The 23,151-nt window shown below is 46.8% G+C and overlaps 1 protein-coding gene across 2 annotated transcripts in view; it reads right to left on the reverse strand.

Annotated features, from left to right (window-relative positions):
• Positions 1-6,926: 6,926 nt before the first annotated feature.
• Positions 6,927-23,151, reverse strand: part of NINL (ninein like) — a 112,719-nt gene continuing 96,494 nt past the window's right edge. For both annotated transcript variants that reach the window (XM_057529127.1, XM_057529126.1), the window contains 7 exons: positions 21,217-21,321; positions 19,992-20,061; positions 13,905-14,063; positions 13,097-13,210; positions 10,176-10,346; positions 8,811-8,924; positions 6,927-7,881 (listed from right to left, as the gene is read on the reverse strand). In XM_057529127.1, coding sequence (XP_057385110.1) covers positions 7,690-7,881; positions 8,811-8,924; positions 10,176-10,346; positions 13,097-13,210; positions 13,905-14,063; positions 19,992-20,061; positions 21,217-21,321 — 925 coding nt within the window. In that variant the 3' untranslated portion in view covers positions 6,927-7,689. The remainder of the gene's footprint in view (positions 7,882-8,810; positions 8,925-10,175; positions 10,347-13,096; positions 13,211-13,904; positions 14,064-19,991; positions 20,062-21,216; positions 21,322-23,151) is intronic.

Genomic DNA, 23,151 nt, shown 5'->3' on the forward strand with positions numbered 1-23,151 from the left:
CTGCGCCACCAGGGAAGCCCCGATTATATTTTCTAATTGGTTTTGGCCGATACATATAAAAAAGCTGTAAATTATGATGATTTGGCCACATTCCTATATAAACTCATTTCTTTTTCACATTGATTTTGTTGTCTAGAACTGTCAGGAAAATGTTGACTACTGCTGGTAATAGCTAACAACTTATCTTCTTCCTGACTTCACTGGAATGCCACAGTCTTCTTAATCTCTCTATCCCATACTTCTCCAGGAAAACTACCAAAACTTGTGGCCAGTGCAACTTGAAACCTCAAAATAAATTTAACACCATAATAAAACAAAACAGTGGTAGTTAACAAACATGATTCTTCCGAGTACACTTTGGGAACTTGAGTGATGATCATATATGGTTTCTCACTTAACTCCCTAAAGTTTATGAATTACATATATAGAATTTTATTGTTGAACTATCTTGCATTCCATTTTTAACATTCTTGGCTGTGGTGTGTTAACCATTCAGTGAACTGCAAGATTTGATTTGGTGTTATTTTATTGTGGAATTTTGCAACTGTGAGTGATGCTGGTTTATAGTGTTTGGGAAGAGGGAAACGTGTGTGTCTTCACATTTGTGTCTATACTTTGTCAGTGTTTTCAATAATCTGTTCCTATGAAACAGCCATCTGAACACAGTGGCTTTAAATGACACCATTTTATTAGCTCTCCCAGTTCTGTGGGTTGACTGGGCTCAGCTGGGAGGTTCTGCAGATCTTGCTTGGGGTCCCTGATGCAGTTGCATTCAGGTGGTGGCCTGGCTGGGATGGCTTGGCCTCTGGTCTGCATGTGGGCCTCTCCCGTGGTTCTCTCCAGCAAGCTGGCTGGGCTTCTCACCTGGCAGCTTAGGACTCCTGCAGGGTTAAGAGGGTGGATGTGGGTGCTGCTAGTTTTCTTTCTTTTTAAATTTTTTTTATTGTTTAAAAAATTTTTTTATTTTTTTGGCTGTGTTGGATCTTCATTACTGCGCGTGGCCTTTCTCTCATTGTGGCGAGCAGGGGCTACTCTTCGTTGCAGTGTGCAGGCTTCTCATTGCGGTGGCTTCTCTTGTTGTGGAGCACGGGCTCTAGGCATGCGGGCTTCAGTAGTTGTGGCACACAGGCTTATCTGCTCCACGGCATGTAGGATCTTCCTGGACCAGGGCTCAAACCTGTGTCCTCTGCATTGGCAGGTGGATTCTTAACCACTGTGCCACGAGGGAAGTCCCACTGCTAGTTTTCTGAAGGGCTAGGCCTAGTACTGAACTAGTACCACTTCTGCCAAATCCAGTCAATTAATACAGTCATAGGCCCCCAGATCCAGTGAGGAGGCCACGTGAACCACATGAAAGCAGAATGAGAGGCCCCACAGTCAGATGGGGTGTCAGTGTCTGGTGTCTCTTTTTAGTGGTGCTTGTTACTTTATTTCTAATAGAAATGTACCTTTTAAAATAGCATTAATACCTACAGAACCATCTCAGTATGAGTCTTCTTTGGAGAGAGATGATGATCTTTGATGAATTTTTTATTTTCTTTAGTTTATGGTCAAGTTTTCTACTTTTTCTTAAGGAAATTTCAGTTAATCATGTTTTTCTAAATATTTTATTCTATATTTCGAAATGTTCTGAGGAATTTTTTTCTTTTCTCTACATATGGTCATTCCTAATATGTATGTCTTCCCTTTTTTGTCTTAGTCATATAACTAAAAGAAGTATCTGTAATGATAATGCATTAATCTTTTAGGATTTAGAGGAGGGAGATGTAGATTTCAGATGATCTATTGCTTTTCACAATTGATAGTATTTTTGGATGAGTTGAATTTATTCTATTTTGTAACTTTACAAAAAACAATGTTTTCATATAGTACAAAATGTAATAGCAAAGAAAGCAGCCATCTGCAAGTCAAGGACAGAGGCCTCAGGAAAAACAAACTTGCTAATAACCTTGATCTTGGATTTCTAGCCTCTAGAACTGTAAGAAAATAAATTTCTTTTGTTTAAGACACCCAGTCTGTATTATTTTGTTTTGGTAGCCCCTGCAAACTAATAGAGGGTGTTAAATACCTTTTGAAAAAAAAATCTATTTCCTTATTGATGGACACTTGAACAGTTTCCATCCTTTTGCTATTATAGACAAACCTATGTGAGTAACCTTGTACATATATCATTTTATACATATACAGCTTTGTGTATAGGACAGTTATAATTTTGATGGCTTTTGCCACAATATGTAGGAATTAAAATTTGTACTACCACCAGAAATAATGAGAGTCACTCCCCCTTACCCCCTTTGCTAATAGTATGTTATTCCCAGTTTGGGGCTGTTACAAAAAAGGTGCCAGGAACATTTGCATACAAGTCTTTTATGGACATGTATTTCCTTTCCTTTGAGGCAAATAACTAGGAGTAAAATGGCTGGGTCATACTGTAGGTGTAATTTTAACTTTTTAAGAAACTTCCAAACTCCTCCAGGGTGGTTGTGCATTTTGCATTCACACCAGAAGTGTATGAATTCCAGTTCTTCCAACACTTGCTACGATTAGCCTTTTAAATTTTACCCATTCTAATAGGCGTGTAGCGCTATCTTGTTAAGATTTTAATTTGCATTTCCCTAATGACTAATGATGTTGAGTATCTTTACATGTGATTATTTGGAATGTGTATATCTTGCGTTGGTGAGTTTGTCTAAATCTTTGTCCATTTGTTAAAAAACTAGGTTGTTTTCTTATTGAGTTTTGGGAGTTCTTTATATATTCTGGATATAAGTCCTGTATGAGATATATGTTTTGCAAAGATTTTTCTCCCAGTTTGTGGCTTGTCTGTCTATTCCTTTTTTTTAACAGAATCTTTTTTTTTTTCCTTTTTAAATTATTTATTTATTTATTTTGGCTATGCCAGGTCTTAATTGAAGCAGGCTGGATCTTTGGTTGCAGCACGCGGACTTTTTCATTGCGGCATGCATGCGGGATCTAATTCCCCGACCAGGCATCATACCCAGGCCCCTTGCATTGGGAGCACAGTCTTACCCACTGGACCACCAGGGCAGTCCCTTAACAGAATCTTTTGAAAAGTAGACATCTTTGGTTTTGATAAAATCAAATTTATTCGTGTTTTTTAATGCTTTTGGAGTCATATCTAAGAAATTTTTTTCCAGCCCAAGGTCACAAAATTTTTTTTCCTTCATCTAGAAGGAAACTTTTAGGTTTTACACTTAAGTTTATGATCCCTTTTGAGTTAATTTTTGTATATGGTGTAAGGTGTGGATCCAAGGTCACGGCAGGGGTGTGGGGGTGGTATATGGATATTCAACTGCTGTAGTACCTTGTTCTCACAATATGCAAGTGAATGGTTTGCTGTGCCAAGCAGTCTATTCATAAAGTAGGCCCTGGGGCTGGGCTTCACCCACAGCATGGAGTTTGCCCACCTCTGTTCTATTCCTTGACCTCTGTAGTGATCTTCATGATTTCCTTCTGTCTGTTTACTTCTGGTTTAATTTCTTCTTCTTTTTCTAGTTATTTAGGGTGGAAGCTGAGGTCGCTGATTAGAATAGTTCTAGAAATAGATAGCATTATCTAGTTTGCTCCAAATTTCAACTTTTTCTTATTTGTCTTGGCTGTGCTAAGTCCTTTGCTTTTCATATGAAATTTAGGGTCAGCTTGTCAGTTTCTACCAAAAACAGACCTGGTAGCATTTTGTTTGGAACTGCATTGAATCTGTGTGATTCAATTTGGGAAGAATTGACATCTTAACAACATTGAACCTTTCAGCCCATAAACAGCCCAGTTATTTTTGTCTTCTTCCTTTTCTCTCAGCAGTATTTTGTAGTTTTCAGTATACAGGTCCATTGTATCTCTTGCCAGCATTTCATAGTTTTGATGCTGTTGTAAATGGTATTGTTAAATTTCAAATTCTAATTGTTTATAAATAGAAATACAATTGATATTGAACTTGTGTCCTGCATCCTTGCTAAACTCACTTTTTAGTTCTAATAGCTTTTTTGTAAATTATATCAAGTCTTCTACGCCACGGTCATGTTTTCTGTGAATCAAAAGTTTTATTCCTTCCTTTCTAATCCAGATGCCTTTTATTTCTTTTTCTTGCCTAACTGCACTAGTTAGAACCTTTAGGAGAGTACCGGATAAAAGTGGTCTGAAGAGAAGTCCCTATCTTGTTCCTGATCTTAGGTGGAAAGCACTCAGTCTTTTACCATTAAGTATAACATAACTCTGAGTTTTTTGTAGATGCCCATTATCTGGTTAAGGAAGTTCCCTTCTATTCCTGGTTCACTGAGAGTTTTTATCAGGAATGGATGTTGGATTTTGTCATATCCTTTTCTGCATCTGTTGAGATGATCATAGAGTTTTTGTCTTTTAGTTTATTAGGGTCATCAAACTTTATTTTAGACTGCAGTCCACACAGTCTCTGTTACAGCTGCTCAGTGCTCAGTTGTAGCACAAAAACAGGCCATGGGCTAGCTTTCACACACAGCATGAAGTTTGCCAACCCCTGTTCTTCTATTCCTTATTCCTACAGTGATGTTTATTATTTCCTTTCTTCTGCTTACTTTGGGTTTATGGCTCTTTTTCTAAGGTGGTAGCTGAGGTCACTGATTTCAGACCTTTCTTTTATGATCCATTTACTTAGTGCTATGAATATTCCCCTAAGTACCGCTTTTACTCCACCCCCACAAATTTTAATATGTTTTCATTTTCAGTTAATTCAAAATATGTTCTAATTTTTTCATTGCTTTGTGGGTAATTTCAGTTTCCAAATATTTGGGATTTTCCAGATGTCATTCTGGTCTTGAATTCTAATTTAGAAAACCTACTTTTTTTTTTTTTTTAAATTTTATTGGAGTATAGTTGATTTACAATGTTGTGTTAGTTTCAGGTGTACAGCAAAGTGATTCAGTTATATGTATACATATATCCATTCTTTTTCAGATTCTTTACCCATATAGGTTATTACAGAATATTGAGTAGAGTTCCCTGTGCTATACAGTAGGTCCTTGTTGGTTATCTATTTTATATATAGTAGTGTGTGTATGTTAATCCCAAACTCCTAATTTATCCCTTCCCCCACCCCCCCCATTTCCCCTTTGGTAACCATATGTTTGTTTTCAAAATCTGAGTCTGTTTCTGTTTTGTAAACAGAATTTGTATCATTTTTTAAATTAGATTCCACATATGAATGATATCATATAATGTTTGTGTTTCTCTGTCTGACTTACTTCACTTAGTATGATAATCTCTAGGTCCATCCGTGTTGCTGCAAACGGCATTATTTGTTCTTTTTTATGGCTGAGTAATATACCATTGTATATATGTACCACATCTTCTTTATCCATTCATCTGTCGATGGACATTTAGGTTGCTTCCATGTCCTGGCTATTGTAAATAGTGCTGCGTTGGGGTGCATGTATCTTTTCAAATTATGGTTTTCTACAGATATATGCCCAGGAGTGTGATTGCTAGATCATATGGTAGTTCTATTTTCAGTTTTTTAAGGAACCTCCGTACTATTTTCCATAAGCTTGTACCAATTTACAGTCCTACCAACAGTGTGGGAGGGTTCCTTTTTTCCCACACCTTCACCAGTGTCTTCTTTGGAAAAATATCTATTTAGATCTTTTGCCCATTTCTTGATTGGGTTGTGTTTTTTTTTTGACATAGAGCTGCATGAGCTGTTTGTGTATTTTGGAGATTATCCCTTGTTGGTCGCTTTGTTTGCAAATATTTTCTCCCTTGCTGTGGGTTGTCTTTTTGTTTTAAAGTTTCCTTTGCTGTGCAAAAGCTTTTTAAGTTTAATTAGGTCCCATTTGTTTATTTTTGTTTTTATTTTCATTACTCTAGGAGGTGGATCAAAAAAGATATTGCTGCGATTTATGTCAAAGAGCGTTGTTTTGTTTTTTTAATTTATTTTTTGGCTGTGCTCTGCTGCTTGTGGGATCTTAGTTCCCCGACCAGGAATCGAGCCCAGGGCCCATGGCAGTGAAAGAGCTGAGTCTTAACCACTGGAACACAAGGGGGTTCCCTAAGAGTGTTCTGCCTATGTTTTCCTCTAAGAGTTTTTACTCTCTGGCCTTACATTTAGGTCTTTGATCCGTTTTGAGTTTATTTTTGTGTATGGTGTTAGAGAGCGTTCTAATTTCATTCTCTTACATGTAGCTGTCCAGTTTTCTCAGCACCACTTTTTCCCATTGTATATCCTTGCCTCCTTTGTCATAGATTAATTGACCACAGGTGCGTGGATAGAAGAACCCACTTTATGGTGTTGAGTCCTCCTATCCAAGATCTGATCTTTCCGTCTATTCCAGTGGTTTAAGGTTTTTCTCATTCAAGCATGTACAGTGACTGTACAGATAGTGGGGAGGTGCAGCAGCTTCAGGACAGCGGTTGCCTCCAGGAAGGTTGAATGCAGTAGAACAGGGACTGCACTTCTATCCAAAATGTTGTAACAATGTTTTTAATACATCTGAATGTTTATGTAATACATATGAATGTTTCTTATGAAACTATTTTTCTATATCTTTGAAATATTTAATAGTTTAAAAAATACTTAGGGACTTCCCTGGTGGCACAGTGGTTACGAATCCGCCTGTCAATGCAGAGGACACAGGTTCGAGCCCTGGTCTGGGAAGATCCCACGTGCCACAGAGCAACTAAGCCCGTGCACCACAACTACTGAGCCTGCACTCTAGAGCCCACGAGCCACAACTACTGAGCCCATGCGCCACCACTACTGAAGCCCGAGAGCCTAGAGCCCATGCTCCGCAATAAGAGAAGCCACCGCAATGAGAAGTCCACTCACCACAATGAAGAGTAGCCCCTGCTGGACACAACTAGAGAAAGCCCAAGCGCAGCAATGAAGACCCAATGCAGCCAAAAATAAATAACAACAAAAAAACACTTAGAAATCAATTTTAATAGAAAAGGACTTTTATTGCAAATACAGTGACTCTTCATATTACAGTAGTTTATTCTGATAAACCAAATGGCCATAATTTATGTATATTTTGGATATAAAACTATACTTTTTTTTTTTTTTTTTTTTTTACAAATAATATACTTTCCAGTGTGATGACACTTCAATGAGGAAAAGATTGCATTCACAATAGAAACCATCCTCCCTGAGTCCACAGTCCTAAAATAACAAGCACTGTCCAGACATCCCTGCAGTGGAGCTGACCCTGACAAAGGGGCTTCCCCTCCTCTATCCCTCATTGCCAGTTGACAGTCACAGGAAGTGAAGCATTTCTGGAGTGTCTGTATCCACCCACTATGGAGAATGCCAGTGACTCAACCAGAGCAGCAACAGTGAAATGGTAGAACTGCAGAGCCCTGACTTTGCATTTTAGTCTCTGTAGCCAAGGTCAGAAGTAAAACATTAAAACTATTTTACCATTTACCTTGCTGAGAGCCCCCATAACCTGTTTCACTAGTAAGCAGCAAAATTAGGAATTTTACCTAGGGGACCACTAAAAAAAAATGTAGTCTTTTCCAACATGTCTGTTTTCCCCAGCATCTGGCACATAGTCGACCTTCATTAAGTGCTTGTGGGGCGAACAGAGAATCATAATCCTCATCTGTCCAGGGGTGTGTGGCCAATGAGCCATAGAAGTTATGGCATCACAGTGGTTTACTTTTAAAAGATGTTCTTTCAAAATGAACTCCAGGAAGAAAAGTCTACACAGAGAGAGATGCTGAAGCGATCTTATTGAGTAGTTTGTTGAGAGCTCTAACTCTTTCTTCCAAGAATCGGGATTTTTTCTCAGCACCTCGTTGCTTCTCTTCAGTGACCTGAAGCGCTTTCGTTAGGTGAGCATTTTCCACATAGAGCTCCTTGAGCAGCAAATCAGATCGTGTATTCTTTTCAAACTGGACAGGGGAGAAAGCCACACTGCACCGTGAATCTAATGCAGAAATGCCACGCTACCAGCTTGCCCCTCCCAGTCTTCCACGTTGTTCAAACCACAGTTTGGGGATTCTTACAAATTGGAAACAAATATTGGATGTAATGACAATTTTTGTTATCCTGGCGGGAGAGAGGAAATTGAGAATCTGATGAACTATGTGGTAGAGAAAACTTAAGCCAATTTTGCACAAATTGATTTTTACCATAAAATGAAGACAAAAAGACCAAAATCTGTAGGCCTCAAAAAGAAGGAAATTGTCAAGAATACCCTGTCAAATTGGGTGTCAAAGGAAATTGTCAAGAGTACGCTGTCTGCGCTCTCACCTGCCCGCCCAAGTCCAAAACCTTGGAGTCCTGATGGACCCCTTCCCATCTCATCTTTCAGCTAGGCCTTCAGCGTGGGATACAGAGCCCCCATCTCTTGGGTCCTAACAGCTGGTGTCCTCGTTTCCTTTGATGTGCTTTCAACCAAACCTGGGGTTTGGGTTGAGGTTTTGCCAGGAGTGACTGGGGGAGTCACCAACTCTGACTGCTGGGAAGGAACGTGAGGACCAGGGACAGAGAGGGTGGGAGGATGGCAGTGCCAGCAGGGGAGGGGCTGCAGAGATGCGGGGGTGGTCAGGAGCGGGTGGCCTGCACAGAGTCACGCTGCCTGGGAACCTGCAGCTCCGGATGCCGCAGATGAACCAACCATACTTGACTGCTATGTAAGAAAAGTATCTCTACAGATTCTCACATTTCATTTCCTGGAGCTCCAAGTAGAATTTTTAGGACAGCAATGGCCTCTCTCTCTCCTCTCCCCCTCTCAGCAATTCCACAGGACATGGGGTTCTCTTGGGTTATGTCTCCCTGATCAGCTACTTGAATGCCCAAACGAGGCGTCATCACTCACCTGCTCTTTCAGCTCACGCACTTTCTCTTGGAGGAGCGCTTCCACGTTCTTCAAAATCATTTCCACCTCCTCCACCCGCTCTTCTGCAGCTTTCAGCTGTTTTTCATGTGCTTCCTGCACAAAAGGAGCTTAGAGATCAACACTGTACATTTTAAAAAGAATCATCGCGGGTTTGTTTACTTTAGAATGGAAATTAGCTGAAGTGTGCAAATCTGAGCATGTGGATAACCTTTCATCCGTAGAGGGAGGGTTAGAAATGTCTCACAAGCCACAAAGCTGCATTTCTCATTGTAGTCTAAGCAGATCAGCAGACTGCTTTGTGCTAGGATTTGTCCTTTGAGTCCTAAATGACTCAAAGGTGAGTTTCCCCAAACACATTAGTCTTTCTAAAGGATTTCTGACTAAATTTCTTTGTTTTGTCAATAATCTCTCACAGCTTAACTGTCTCTCCAGCATAACGTTTTTGCATAATGCTGAAAGGCTATTCTTCGTTAGAATTTGTGTTTTACAAACGTCGAATTTCACCCACCTTTGCAGGCTTGGCCAGTTCCTCCCTCGTGAAGGTGCCTCGCCCTCTGGCCCCACCCCCACCCCCACCTCATGAACTCTGAGGACCAAGTTGTGCCCCGCAGGCTTACACTTTACGGTGCTCACTCACTGATGCCTGAGAGGCTGCTTTGAGGTGGGAACCGCTGCCACCAGAAGTTGACAGAAACAGAAGCACAGAGAGGTTAAACAAGTGGCCTGAGGTCACTCGGCTGGGGTGGTGCAGCCAGGATCCAGATCCCTGCAGCGCGTGCTCTGAGCCACTGTCCTGCTGCCCTTTAAGGCTGCGACTCTGTTTCTATGTGTCTAGACGCCTAGGGCAGCACCTGGCACACAGCCGGGCTCCCCAAGTCTGTGCTGTCACTGCGCTGACCTCTTGTCCAACCACCCCCCACGCCCTGGCTACCTTTAAACATGCCGAGCACAGCCCACCTCAGGACCTTTGCACCTGCCTGTGCTCTCACAGGGCTACACAGGCAGGGACCCTGCCCGTCGCCTCCCTCGCGGCCCCTCTATCACCATTTTTCAGGCCTGGAAGCGGGGACCGTGTGTGTGGCTGTGTGGCTGGCTGCAGACACGTGCAGCCCGGAAGACAGACTGGGGGGCTTTGGGGGGCCTTCAGGGTCAGCTGCTCAACGCCCCCCAGTTCTCAGGGAAAGTTGGGTCCCATAGCTTCCATAAACCAGTCCTCACGTAGTGGGACATCTGCGGGGCCATCTTCCCCTGGGCACCTGGGCAGCTTTTGGCTAAGTCACCAGAGAGCCAGCCTCCCCCTCCCCGTCGCCCTCAGGCGGCCCTTGGGCCCCTGTCCTCACTTACCCGTTCCTCCTCCCGGAGCTGCCGAGCCGCCTGCCGCTCCCCTTCCAGCAGCTGCTGCAGCTCAGCCACGCGGCCCCGAGGCACCAGCCGCTCCATCTGCTCCTGCAGCTGCTGCACCTCGTGGGCGTGCTGGGACCGGGCCAGCCTCAGCCTCATGGTGGCCCCGTGCAGCTGCCCGGGGAGAAGGCACCCAGTGTTGGGGTGACCGCCCAGAGCTACGGGGTCACTACCAGACACAGAAGACTGCATCTCTACCTTTAAGGTCACCCCACAAGGGAAGTGTCTGCAGCAAAACCCACGGTTCCTAAAGAGCCTGTTTAGCTGAATTCTGACGCCCAAACTCCATTCAGCGGGCGCTTCTACACAGTGAGAGCCAGGAAAGCCTGCCTGTAATCCTCCACGTGACCTCCCGCCGGATTACGTAACCTTCTGTCATGTTTACCTTCCGGGTACATTACTGGGGTGTAATTCCTTTAATACTGTGACCCACGCCAGCTGTGTACGGCAGCCTTCCTCTAAGTGAAGAGTTCATGCGCCTGACACTTGGCTGCGGCCGGGGTCCCAGAGGTGGGTTACACGGTGATCAGCCAGGGGCTGGGAGCAGGTGTGGATGTACCTCAGCACCCGCTCCCTGGGCACAGAACCCACTGGGTTGTTGGTACCAAGCTGTCCAGAACCTGGCCACTTCCCCTGACGGACCACCTGGGAGCCCAGATCTCAACACCACTTATATCACTTGGACTCTGGCAGCTTCGTCTGGAACACACAGATCTTCCCTCTGAGACCCCACAGACAGGAGAGACAACAGCTCTGCCAGGGGTCCTGCCGAGGCAGGTTGGAGAGGAGGGCGCTGGCCACGCCAGGCAAGAGCGAGGCTGTGAGCCCACAGCCCCACTTCCCTCACTCTCCCATGTCACTGCGTGTCTCAGGGGCCACCCCAGGCGGTTCTCCAGGACGGGTCCCCCCAGAGACACACCCGTACACACGGGTCCAGCAGGGCAGCTACCATGCTCTTTGGGATGAAGAGAGGGGAGGATAGTTCTCACACACCCTCCACCAGATGTAGCCTCCTCTCAACTTTCGAGATTCAGACGGTCACTCTGCAGTCACTCTGGCCCGTGTCTGAGCCCCGCCCGCCCGAAAATGCTCTTCACACCCCCTGCCCAGGCTCCTCGCCGCCCGCTCTCCACTTGGCTGGGTGGTACATCAGCACCGCCCAACTGAGTGCCCCGAGCCCCCTCCTTGTGAAGTGAGGTGCGGGTGGAGGCTGGGCTGCCTCCGGAGAGCCGTGCTCAACTGCCATGTGAGAAGGGGGACGTCCCCAGGAGAGCAGTGGGGCCACTGCAGCCGGGAAGCCAGGGCCTTCACGTTCTGGATGCCAGGGCGGGGCAGCAAGCCCCTCGGACAGCAGCCCCTCCTGCCCTGAATCCAAGCTGGACCGGCAGAATGTGGGGAAGTGATATTCAGAACTCCCGGGCACTGGCCTCAGAAGCCTAGCCACCTGTATGCTCTTCTGGGGGCGCCTGTTGCCGCACCACGAGAACCCCATGCCGTGGAGAGGCCGGTGCGGGTGCCCCAGTCCGTGGCACCCCTGTAAGTGCCCTCTCGGACGCCTGGCTCCCCTGCTGGACCTGTGACCTTGCAACCACTCGTGGCGCACCGGTGACCACGCCCTCCTCCGTGGCTCTGTGTGCACCTCACCTCCGCACACCCAGAGGGTCCCTAAGTGCCCTGGAAGCTCCTTACTTCCCTTCTCCACACTTTCATCCAGGTGTGTTTCACGGGGGTCCTCGTCTAAATCACTAAAAGGGACGCCAGCTCATGTCACAGCAGCCTCTTTAAATGCAGTATCTCCTGCCTGTGACGGCGGCTGCATGCTGGGCATCCCAGCGGGCACGGAAACCTCTGGCAGCCCAGCCCTTCTGCCAGCAGATGGATCTGACTGCTTAGCCTCGAAGGCTCAATCTAGTCCAGGCAATTTCTCAAGGTTCCTTTTGCACTAAAAATAGAGAAGGGAGCCCCCAGTACGTGGCGGCACCTCGGGGAAAGTGCCTGCTTACAGCGGGGGGCTGAGCCCACAGGAGCCTGACAGCACCTCATAAGGCCCCGGTGGGGGGTCCCGCACCCAGACTGACCCCTCTGCGTCCCCGGGCCATCTGAGAAGTGACTGTTCACACCAGGTGACCACAGACAAGTCCAGGAGTCAGGCCAGGGGCCAGTTGGGGAACCTGGTGCAAAGGCTGGGCAGAGGCATGCGGGCTAGAGACCCTCTCCTTTTCCCACTGCCGTACCCTGGACCCCCAAGCACACCCCAGGTCTGAGTCCACACTGGGCCTGTGGCCCTCAGGGAACCTCACCCCGTCACCTCCCTTCTGCTCGAGCTCCTCAGAAGAACCAGCCCCGCATCCCTGCACCTCACGCTGTCAGGCACCCGCCGTCCCTCCTGGGCCCGCTCTGCTCACATCTGTTTGTCCCAGACCGCGAACTCCCTGCCTCCCCTGAGCCTGGTGCGCGCTGGACAAATGCTGCTGCAGGAGAGCGGGTGGAACACCCACAGGAACGTGACACCTGGGCTCCACTGGGGGCGCGGAGCCGGGTCACCTCGGGGGCTGCTCTGCCCTGTTGGCCTGGACCTCAGAGGCCACCTGCCGCATTCCCTGGCCCCTGCATCTGTAGAGGGCACACCTGGAGGCGCTGCTATGGCCTCCTGCCCTCGTGAGGAACAGGCGCAGCTCTTCACGTGGCTCACTCGAGTTCAACCCGACCCTGGACTGAGCCTGACTCAGTCCTGGGCCTGGCGGGTGCCCAGCTAGCCGGGTGGCCTGAGGCAGACCAACGATGCCCCTGGCTGGACTAGTCCCGGCCAGGCTGTCAGAGGCAAGGCTGACCCCTCCCGGGCTGGGACCACCACGCACACCCACCTGGTCCCGACTCTCTTCGAGGGCCTCTCTCAGCTGTGACTGTGCCAGTCTCAGGCTCTGACGTTCCTGAGTCACGTGTTCAAGTTCAAGTTCAAGTTTTTGGATTTGGTTATCCTGTTTTTTAAAAATCAATTTCACAAGTATAAGAAGTATCTTAGCAATGTGACACACGTTTAATGCAGAAACTTCAGAAAAGCAAAAATTACAAAATTCAACTCATCCATAATCCCAGCAGCCCAAGGACCACACCCGACGTTCTGCTGTATCTCCCGGCCCTCCCTCCACACACACGGACTTCTGTCACTAAGACGTTGTATGCTGTGCTTTCCCCCTCTTATTATATCTTGAGTGTTAAATACTTTTCAAAAACATGGTTTTTAATGGCTGCACCATCATTTACTGACTAATTCAATACTGTTGATGATTCAAAGCTGATTCCAATTCTGTTTTGCTATTATAAATACCACAGCAATGAAAATACTTCCAGCTAAGTCCGTACACAATGCTCAGTAAAGTTCCCACTAGCAGAATCATGAAGCCAGAGCACATGGACATTCTTGATGCTCTCGATGTATATTTTGCCATATTGTCCTCCGGAGAGGTGGTACCAACTTACTCTCCTATCATCAGGATTTAATTCCTTTCTGCTACTTTTTCTAGATACCAGGCTTTGCAAAAGCTGCTGAAGTCCACATATTTTCAGGGCTTGCTTGTTAAGTCCCTCACTTTACCTCCAGGCACATCAGGGCCGTTCCTGATCTGTTTCAGGCCAGCCTGTCTGCCCCTCCCTGCCCCGCCGGCCACTCACCTGCAGCTCCTCCCGGCACGCCGCCTCCTCCAGTCTCTGTGTCAGCAGCTGAACAGTGATGTGATTCTTCTTGCTCTGGGCCTGGTGGGTAGAGGCCTCCTCTCCCAGCTGCAGGACCCTGTGGTTGAGCTGGGACAATTCGTCCTTGCATTTCTGACTCTAGAACAAAAAGGGATAAAACATAGATGAAAAAGTTATTTTTTTAAACCAACAGCATTCCAGTGGTTCTCAACCAGAGACCCTCTTGCTCCCCGAAGAACGCTTTGCAATGTCTGGAGATCATTTTGGTCATCACAGCTAGTGGGGTGGGGTTACTACTAGAAACTAGTGGGTGAGGCGCTCAGCGTCCCCAGAGTGATGGGCTCTCAGGCCACGGGGCAGAGGATGAACTCTGGTCCATCCAAGAAGCAGCAGACTGGGCACCAGGGGCGCTCACAGCCCATCAACCTCCAACCACTGCTCTGGAGAACTGGCATGGTTTTCTTGTTTCTCCCACGGTTATTTCTAACATTATCTTAAGCAATTTGAAGGGAAAAAAAGCCCTCGTTATACTTGAGGCACGTGATTCTCTTCAAATCATTGTCATTAAACACAAAAACCGAGGCTCTCGGTGGGGGGAGCACACTGATAAAATTGCCCACTTTGCAGGCAGCGGATGCTGGACCCTGGGCGGTGCTGCTTGGGATGAAACAGCAGCCAGCAGGTGACACACGGAAGTTTGTTATTTCCAACCGGGTGTCACACACCTTCACACAAACCATGTTTCGCTCATCTGCTTTTCCCCAGCAGCTGCTCTGGAGGCAGAGGGTCTGCAGCCCTCCGTGCCTCAGAGCGGGTCTACGCACAGCTGGTGGGCGCGTCACTGTCGCCCCAGGGCTGGGTGTTCCCACCACATCAGCCAGGCGCAGGAAGAAGCAGGCTGGGGCGAGAGCTACAGGTCTCTCCAGGGGACAGCAGAGGTCTGAGAAGCCAGAGGTGACAAAAACACTCCCAGAGGACTTCCCTGGCGGTGCAGTGGTTAAGAATCCGCCTGCCAGGCTGCACTGAATCCACCCGGTTATGCCTTCCACACACACACACACACACACACACACACACACACACACAGAGGCATAATGACTGACTGCTTAGAACGAGTTCCTCTAGCATTACCTTTTTTTCTCTAAATTAGTTTTTTCTTTAAATTTAACCTTCAGGTTTGAGTCAATTAGTTGGCTGTTGCATCATATGATTCTTTGGTTGTCTCCCAGTGATGCCAGATGGGATCAGCACAGCCCCAGGTGCTAGTTGCTAATGCCTATAAAATACGACCCACCCCCACAAAGGAGAATCATTTAAGAGTTCTTTGGACTTCATCTTCAAAAGTAGCCAAAGAATTCATGTGACAGGTTATCCCAGAAAATCTTTTGCAGTTAGTGAAATTAGGGTATAACTAAGAACATTCAGAATACTACACACACAGTTTAGGTGATCTTGGTATAGTGGTGGGACAGCAGTAAAGTAATTAACATGTACATGCTCTGCTGGGGGAGACTAAAGGGAAAGAGGTGTTCAGCCTAGAAAAACACTTCTTAGTGGATTTCCTATGAAGTCAATGTGTCTTGGGTTTAACTTTGAAACAAATTAAAAAATTTAAAAACTGACTTACTAGCATTTGTGGATTTCAGATTGAGACCCATGTAAAAGCAGTGTTTTATTCTGTGAAAAAAAAAGAATCCACCAGCCGACGCAGGGGACACAGGTTCGATCCCCGGTCCGGGAAGATCCCACATGCCGAGGAGCAACTAAGCCCGTGCACCACAACTAATGAGCCTGCGCTCTAGATCCTGCGAGCCACAACTACTGAAGCCCGTGCTCCCTAGAGCCCACGTGCCGCAACTACTGAAGCCCGTGTACTCAAGGGCCCGCGTGCTGCAACTACGGAGCCCACGGGCTGCAACTACTGAAGCCTGCGCACCTACAGTCCGTGTTCTGCAACAAGAGAAGCCACCGCAATGAGAAGCCTGCGCACCACAAAGAAGAGTAGCCCCCACTCTCCACAACTAGAGGCAGCCCGCGCATAGCAACGAAGACCCAACGCAGCCAAAATAATAATAATAATAATAAAATTTTAAAATTAAAAAGAAATAAAAACACTCCCAGAAAGAATAAGAGCTCAGCAAGGTGTCAGGACACAAGGTTGGCAGGTGAAAATCCAGTGTACTTCTATGTCCTGACAGTGAACATGCAGAATCCCATGTGAAAAACAAAACACCATTTCTGGCTTCTGGTCTGGCCTGTAAAGAGCTTGAAGTCGTCACTACCATCCTCCCAACAAGAAAAATCTGAGTAACTGAAAACTCAACCACTCTTCTGAGACCCATCAGAGAACTGAGGTCACAGGGCAAATCAATGCCCTGAAAACTGGAGAGACGGCCAAAGAGAGTCACAGCTCACCAGGAGCTGATGGCTGGAGCCCGAAACAAAGTTCCTACTGTGGGCGGAACTGTGTCCACAAACTCTCGGCTGTGTCTGGAGACAGGGCTTGCAGCAGGTAATTAAGGTTAAATGTGCTCACGAGGTGGGGTCCTAATCTGATAGGACAGTGACTTTATGAGAAGACACAGTGAGAGGGCATCGTCTGCAAACCCAGAAGAGCCTCGCCAGAACCAAGTCAGCCCTGCCTTGATCTTGGACTTCCGGCCTCAAGAACCGTGAGGCAATAAACTCCTGTGGTTTAAGCCACCTGTCTGTGGCATTCTGTACAGAGCCTGAGCAGACTAAGACAGTGACCATTTTGAAGTACACAGAGCGTTCTGTTCTCCTGCCCTCAAGGGAAACGTCCTTTTTACCAGATCAGAACCAGCGTGGGGAAGGGGATACCCAACTGCAGCCCCCTCTAACCTTTCTGACTCAGTACACACCTATCCGAGTGGCTAAAATAAAAGAGTGACAACACAAGTGTGGACAAGGATGTGGGGAAACTGGATCAAGCACACATTGCTGGCAGGAACGGAAACTGTTACAGCCACTCTGGATAACAGTTGGGCAATTCCTTATAAAACTAAACATGTAACTACCATACAACTCAGCAACTGCTCTCCTGGGCATTTAGCCCATGAAATGAAAACCTATATCCACACAAAGACCTGCCTGGGAATGTTCACGGCACCTCTGTGACAGCCCCAAACTGGAATCAGCCCAGCCGTCCTTTAAAAGGTGAGCGTTAAAACAAGCTGTGGGCGACTTCCCTGGTGGTCCAGCAGTTAAGACTCCGTGCTCCCAAGGGCCCGGGTTCGATCCCTGGTCAGGGAACTAGATCCCGCAGGCCACAACGAAGATCCCGCGTGCTGCAGCTAAGACCAGGCGCAGCCAAATAAAGAAATAAATATTAAAAAACAAAACAAAACAAGCTGTGGGACATCAATGCCTTGGAATAGTGTCCAGCAACAGGAAGAAGCTAACTGTGGACACACAGCCGGGAATTATGATATGCGAGAAAAGGCAACCCCAAAGTTCGTATTCTGTATTCCTTTTGTATCACATTTTGAAATGACACAATTTTGGAAATGAAGGGCAGTTAGTGGTTTTCAGGGGTTAGGAGCTGGGGTAGGTGGGCAGGAAGGCGGTGGGTGTGGTTATGAAAGAACAACGTCAAGGATCCTTGTGGAGCTGGAGCTGTTCAGTATCTTGACTGTGGTCGTGGAGACACGAACCTACACAGGGGATAAAATTGCATAGAACTTGATACACACACGAGTACACAAGTAAAACTGGGGAAGCCCGAGTAAGGCCCATGGATTGTATCAATGTCGACATCTTGGTTGTTGATATTCATTATGGACTGAGCCCTGCCAATTCACATGTTGAAGCCCAAACCCCCAATACCTCAGAGTGACTGTATTTGGAGACGGGGTCTTGAAAGAGGTGATTAAGGTAAAATGAGGTCATATGAGTCCAATATGATGGTGTCCTAATAAGAGATGAGGACACAGACACATCGAGGGACGACCATGTGAGGACACAGGGAGGGACAGCTGTATACAAGCCAAGGAGAGAGGCCTCAGAAGAAACCAGCCCTGCCCTGATCTTGGACTTCGAACCTCGAGAACTATGAGGAAATAAACTTCTGTTGTATAAGCCACTCACTCTGTGGTACTTTGTTATGGCAGCCCTAGCAAACTAACACAGATATATTATACTATAGTTCCATAAAATGTTACAACTGGAAGAAACTGGACAAAGTGTATTTCTCTGTAATATACTTCTTATAACCACCTGGGAGTCTGCAATTATCAATACTAATTTCAATTAAAAAAAGAATTAAAAAACAAAAACAAAAACAAGAATGACACATCCCAGCTTCTGTGCTTCAGTCCAAAAGCCAGTAAGTGAGACCAAGTACAGAAGGCATTTACTTATGGGGCAAAGGGAGACCAGTGTGGAGGTCAGTGCTGAGTGAGACAGGGCATTTACCCGCAGGGTAAAGGGATTAATCAAATAGTTAAGTAAATCTATTGAAGATGAGGAAACCAGGTTTTTCATTGCTAGAGGCAAGAGTTACAAATATGGAAACGGAGAAAACCAGAATTATCCCTGTGATGTTGGAATTGCAGATAAGAGTTTGAATTCATGGTTTTCAGTAGGGAGATATATAAATAAATATACCTGAAACCATGTGCATGTGAGCGTAATAAATATACGTATACACTCCCTAGCTCTATGCACTAACTGCACCTGGACATAGCAATGCCATGAGCACTCCTAGTGCCCAGATCTTGGTCTCTAAATACCATTCGGAACTAAAGGTCACCAAGGGCTCCTTGGAGAAATGACTGCTTCCAGGACTGGGGCAGGGAAGTACTAGATGAACCTGGAATATCGTGGGGCACCAGAAAGTGAGGAAGTGCTCAAAGAATGACCAGGACCTGTCAGGAGGACCCAGAAGTCACCCTGAGGGGGCTCTTATTGGCCAAATCTGGGACAATCTGAGCATAAAAATAAATACTGATGGTAACATATTAATAACCCATTGAATAAAACAGGAATCTATGATAGTAACATAATGATGAATAAATAAATGGAGGGCTTCCCTGGTGGTGCAGTGGTTAAGAATCCGCCTGCCAATGCAGGGGACACAGGTTCGAGCCCTGGTCCAGGAAGATCCCACATGCCGTGGAGCAACTAAGCCCATGTGCCACAACTACTGAGCCTGCACTCTAGAGCCCGTGAGCCTCAACTACTGAGCCCATTTGCCACAACTACTGAGCCTGTGCTCTAGAGCCTGTGCTCCTCAACAAGAGAAGCCACCGCAATGAGAAGCCCGTGCACCACAACGAAGAGTAGCCCCCGCTCACCGCAACAAGAGAAAGCCTGCGCACAGCAATGAAGACCCAATGCAGCCAAGAATAAATAAATAAAATAAATAAATTAAAATAAATAAATAAATGGAGAGAAGAAAAAGCTCTTCCTTACACTAGAACACCAATTAACAAATATAAAAGGAAGCTGGGATTAGTCACCATCACATTACTGGCCACCATCACAGTAATAACTGACTCCACCAAGAAACAGAGGATGCTAAAACAAGGAGGTAAGAGTTTGATGAAGAACAAGATATTCACATCATATCAAAGCATTTCCCCATAAAATATTCAGTAATTACCAAGGGGAAAGTAACTTTGTGGAGAAGCCTGACCAACACCACCTGACCAAGAATCTAAGTTGACGTCACTAATGCTTGTGTCCCCGGACTGGATGGGATGAGAAGGACACAGCATCACTTTGGGGATATTCACACATAATCTGAATCCAATCACAGGGAAGCACCGGATACACCGAAACAACCACTTGTAATCTTCAAAAGCACCAGGTCCTAACAACAAGGACAGGCGGACTGAAGCCACACGAGGTCCTGGGCTGGCTGATGGGGCAGTTTCATATCCACACTGATTTCCTAATCTGGGGTGGGAGAGGGCTGATGGGTCAGCAACTCACTCTCAAATCTTTCATAACAAAGTTCTGTGCTTCCTTGTAAGCTTGAAGTTATTTCAAAATAATGGAAAAGGGAGGGTGGCATCAGCTTCATGCCAGGTGTCAATACTTCACCTGTGTGCAGAGCTCTTCCATCTCAGAGCAGGCCTTTTCCTTCTCTCTCTTTAAAACCTCAACTTCCTTCCTGTTGAAGAAGCAAAGTTAACAGTTATCACTGACCACTCATTGCTCACGGTCACCTTGGCGGCTTGAATTTGTACACCTGCTTCTGGTACCCTACAGCCACTGCTCCGTCACTGTCCTACGCTATCGCTGCTGCTGGTCCAATCGGATCCCAGCTTCGGAACCAGAGGAACCCTGCCAGCACTGTAAGAACAAACCCTCCATGACGTTCCTCAATCACACACGTTAATCTCTCTCTGGCACATGCGACTGCTCTTCACACCCAGCAGCATAAACACCAACACAGGCTTACATTCACTGACATCTGAGGTCAAAGGGGTCCCAGCACCAAACTTAGGGAAAAATGGTTCCTAGAGGGAAAAACCTTGCAGATTTCAGAACTGCTGTAACGTAACAGCGATCGCTTATTGACCATCCACTTTGGATCCCAGGCTTTCATCATCAGGCACTTTTATCAAATCAACACCGCATTCTCGGCAGTTTAGAGCTGAGCTCATCTTGAACGTCATTAAAAAGAAAGCCAAACAAACCATCCTTGGATGAGGCTCTGATGGTGAAAGCAGAAATCCACTGACAGGCATCCCGAGCCTCCACCGCAACACACACCCACACACACACAGCTCCTGCCTCAGTGCTCAGGCCCCCGACCCCTGACTCTGACTCACTGAAATCGACAGACCAGGAATGAACCTCGGAGAAAAGCACAGCTGAAACCATTATCAGGACAAGAACAAACAGATTCTACTCGCCCAGAAAGGCTGCAAGAGTATCTCTCGCCCCTACGAGAATGCTCGATGCCTCCCCCGAGCCCTGAGCACAATGTGGAGTTATTTCTGCAGGGTGAGCAGTGCTTGCAGAGCAGCGTCAGAGGCACAGGGGCCTGTGCTGGAGCTGGTGGCGGTGGTGCTGACCTGGCACCTCCTACTTCTGCGAGTGAGGAGCTCAGGAAGGAAGGTGGCTGCTGACATCTGCAAGGAGGCCCGAGACCCCCTGTGCCTGGCAAGGCTGGTCAGAGGGCAGCACAGCTCTCCTGGAATGCGGGTTATCTGTGAACACGTCCCACTTTCTACAGCAATGCCTTCTAAGCTTACTCTACGAAGAGCAAGCCCTGTCAGGGACCGGGCGGTCGGGGCGGGACCATTGAGACGGCCCTTACCTCTGTGCAGCCTCTGTCCTTTCTGCAGCTTCAAGCTCTTGCTGGATCCTTGCCAGCTCATTTTTCAAAAACGTGTTTTCTTCAGAAAGCCTATCCAACTTGATTCTGCATGAGAAATTTAAGAAAGGAAGAAGAGTGGGACTTCCAGAAGCTGGTCACCCCCACGCGCTCCAGTCCTGCAGTGACCCTGCAGCCACACTTCCCCTTCCCTAGATGAGGGCACAGGACACCACTTCCTTCACTTTCCTGTATCCCGTGTTAACCTGCCCTGGTTTGCATCTCCCAAGAGATAAGCTATAGAAGACAAAGCTTTCTTAGCTTCTAAAACGGCCACACAATCAACAACTCCCTGGTGTATTCAGCACCTTGGTTCTCTGTGTTCACAGCTAGCCTGTTCCTGCATCTTATAACCTCCACTGAAATGTGAGTGTGCCCATGGCTGGCACCAGTGCAAGATGCTGGGTGAGTCCTCGCGAGGTCACTGCAAGGAGAGTGGCCACCCCCTCCACCCAGGGGACTCCAGCACAAAGCTGAGGAACACAAGGACTGGGGAGGCCGGATCCTAAGGGAAGAGCGCCGCATCCTACATCCTGAGGTCAGTACCAGGAGGAGCCTGGGACGATGCCCGTATCAGTGGACAGAGGGCGACCTGATGCAACATGGAGCCTTCAGGGGGAAAAGCAAGTACCGACAGTGGCTGCCGGGACCAAGTCTGCCCGGAGCCCCCCTGGCTTCCGATGCTCTTAGAGTCTCCCTGGGAAGGTAACCCCATCGATGTGTGACACACGAGCAACTGACCAGTAAAGATCATGGGGAGGCAGCCTGAAACCCACTCCTGCTGCCCAGAGAGTCTATCCTAAACGCACGTTGGTCTTGCGGACACTTATTCCCCTAAACAGGTCTCTACCTGGCATTAGCTTCTTTTCAATCTAAAAGTACTCAAAGCCACATGACCTCATATGTTTATGTATTATTCTTATAATGTCAAGCATAAGTATCTCCTTCATAAGCATAAGTACCACTTCATTTTTCCTCATGAGGAACTAGAGAGAAAAATAAAGACATAGAAGTCAACGGAATTTTAAAAGCAGCAAAGGGTTTCAAGCAGGGGAGTGACACAAATGAGGTCTGTGTTTTGAACTGTCATTCCGGCTCCAGGATGGAAAACAAATTGATTCAAGGCAGGTGTGTGTGTGTATGTGGTTGGCAGGGGATTCTGCCGCCAGCTTCCTGGACCTCAAATAAGACAGCAGTTGCTCCACCCCAGCTGCGCACACTCACCAAATAACCAGAGCAAAGCTGATCATCTAGTGTGTGATGTCCTCACAGAAGGTAACGGAAACCTCCAGGGGTCCCCAGTCAAAAAAACCCGGAAGCTGAAACCAAAGCCATGAGCATTAAGCAACACAAAAGTGGGGTTACCCTGAGGCCAGCACCTACACCAGTGTGGAGAAACCACACCGAGGATACATGCACTGGGCCAGTTCCCTGGAAGAGGTTAAAGTGGTCTCAGATTAAGAGGCTCCCAACTCTTGGCAAAAGCAAAACACATCCTTTCTGCAGGGAGCAGCCTCTACCACAGCTCCCAGGATTCCCAGAGATAAACATCACGTAAACATGAGCTCACAATTAAAGATCACAATATACGTGGAAAAGGACCACCTATGAGAGTCAGAAGAAGCCAGAACAACAGAATTAGATCCTGTAGGAACCTCAGATACTGGAATTATCAGACACAAACTAAGGATAAATATTATGAAATGTTTACTTAACTAAAAGATGGAAATTTAAAAAGGACAAGCAACAAGAAGCTATCAAAAATGATCAGACAGGACTAACTAAACAGAATTTTGGAAAATAAAAAGTCAATGTCAAAAGAAAAACTCACTGGCAGAACGTGCCGTAGACAGAAAAGAAGTCGGAAGCAATGAAAGA

The sequence above is a fragment of the Balaenoptera acutorostrata genome, chromosome 15 (assembly GCF_949987535.1).
Source record: "Balaenoptera acutorostrata chromosome 15, mBalAcu1.1, whole genome shotgun sequence".
NCBI classification, from domain to species: Eukaryota; Metazoa; Chordata; class Mammalia; order Artiodactyla; family Balaenopteridae; genus Balaenoptera; species Balaenoptera acutorostrata.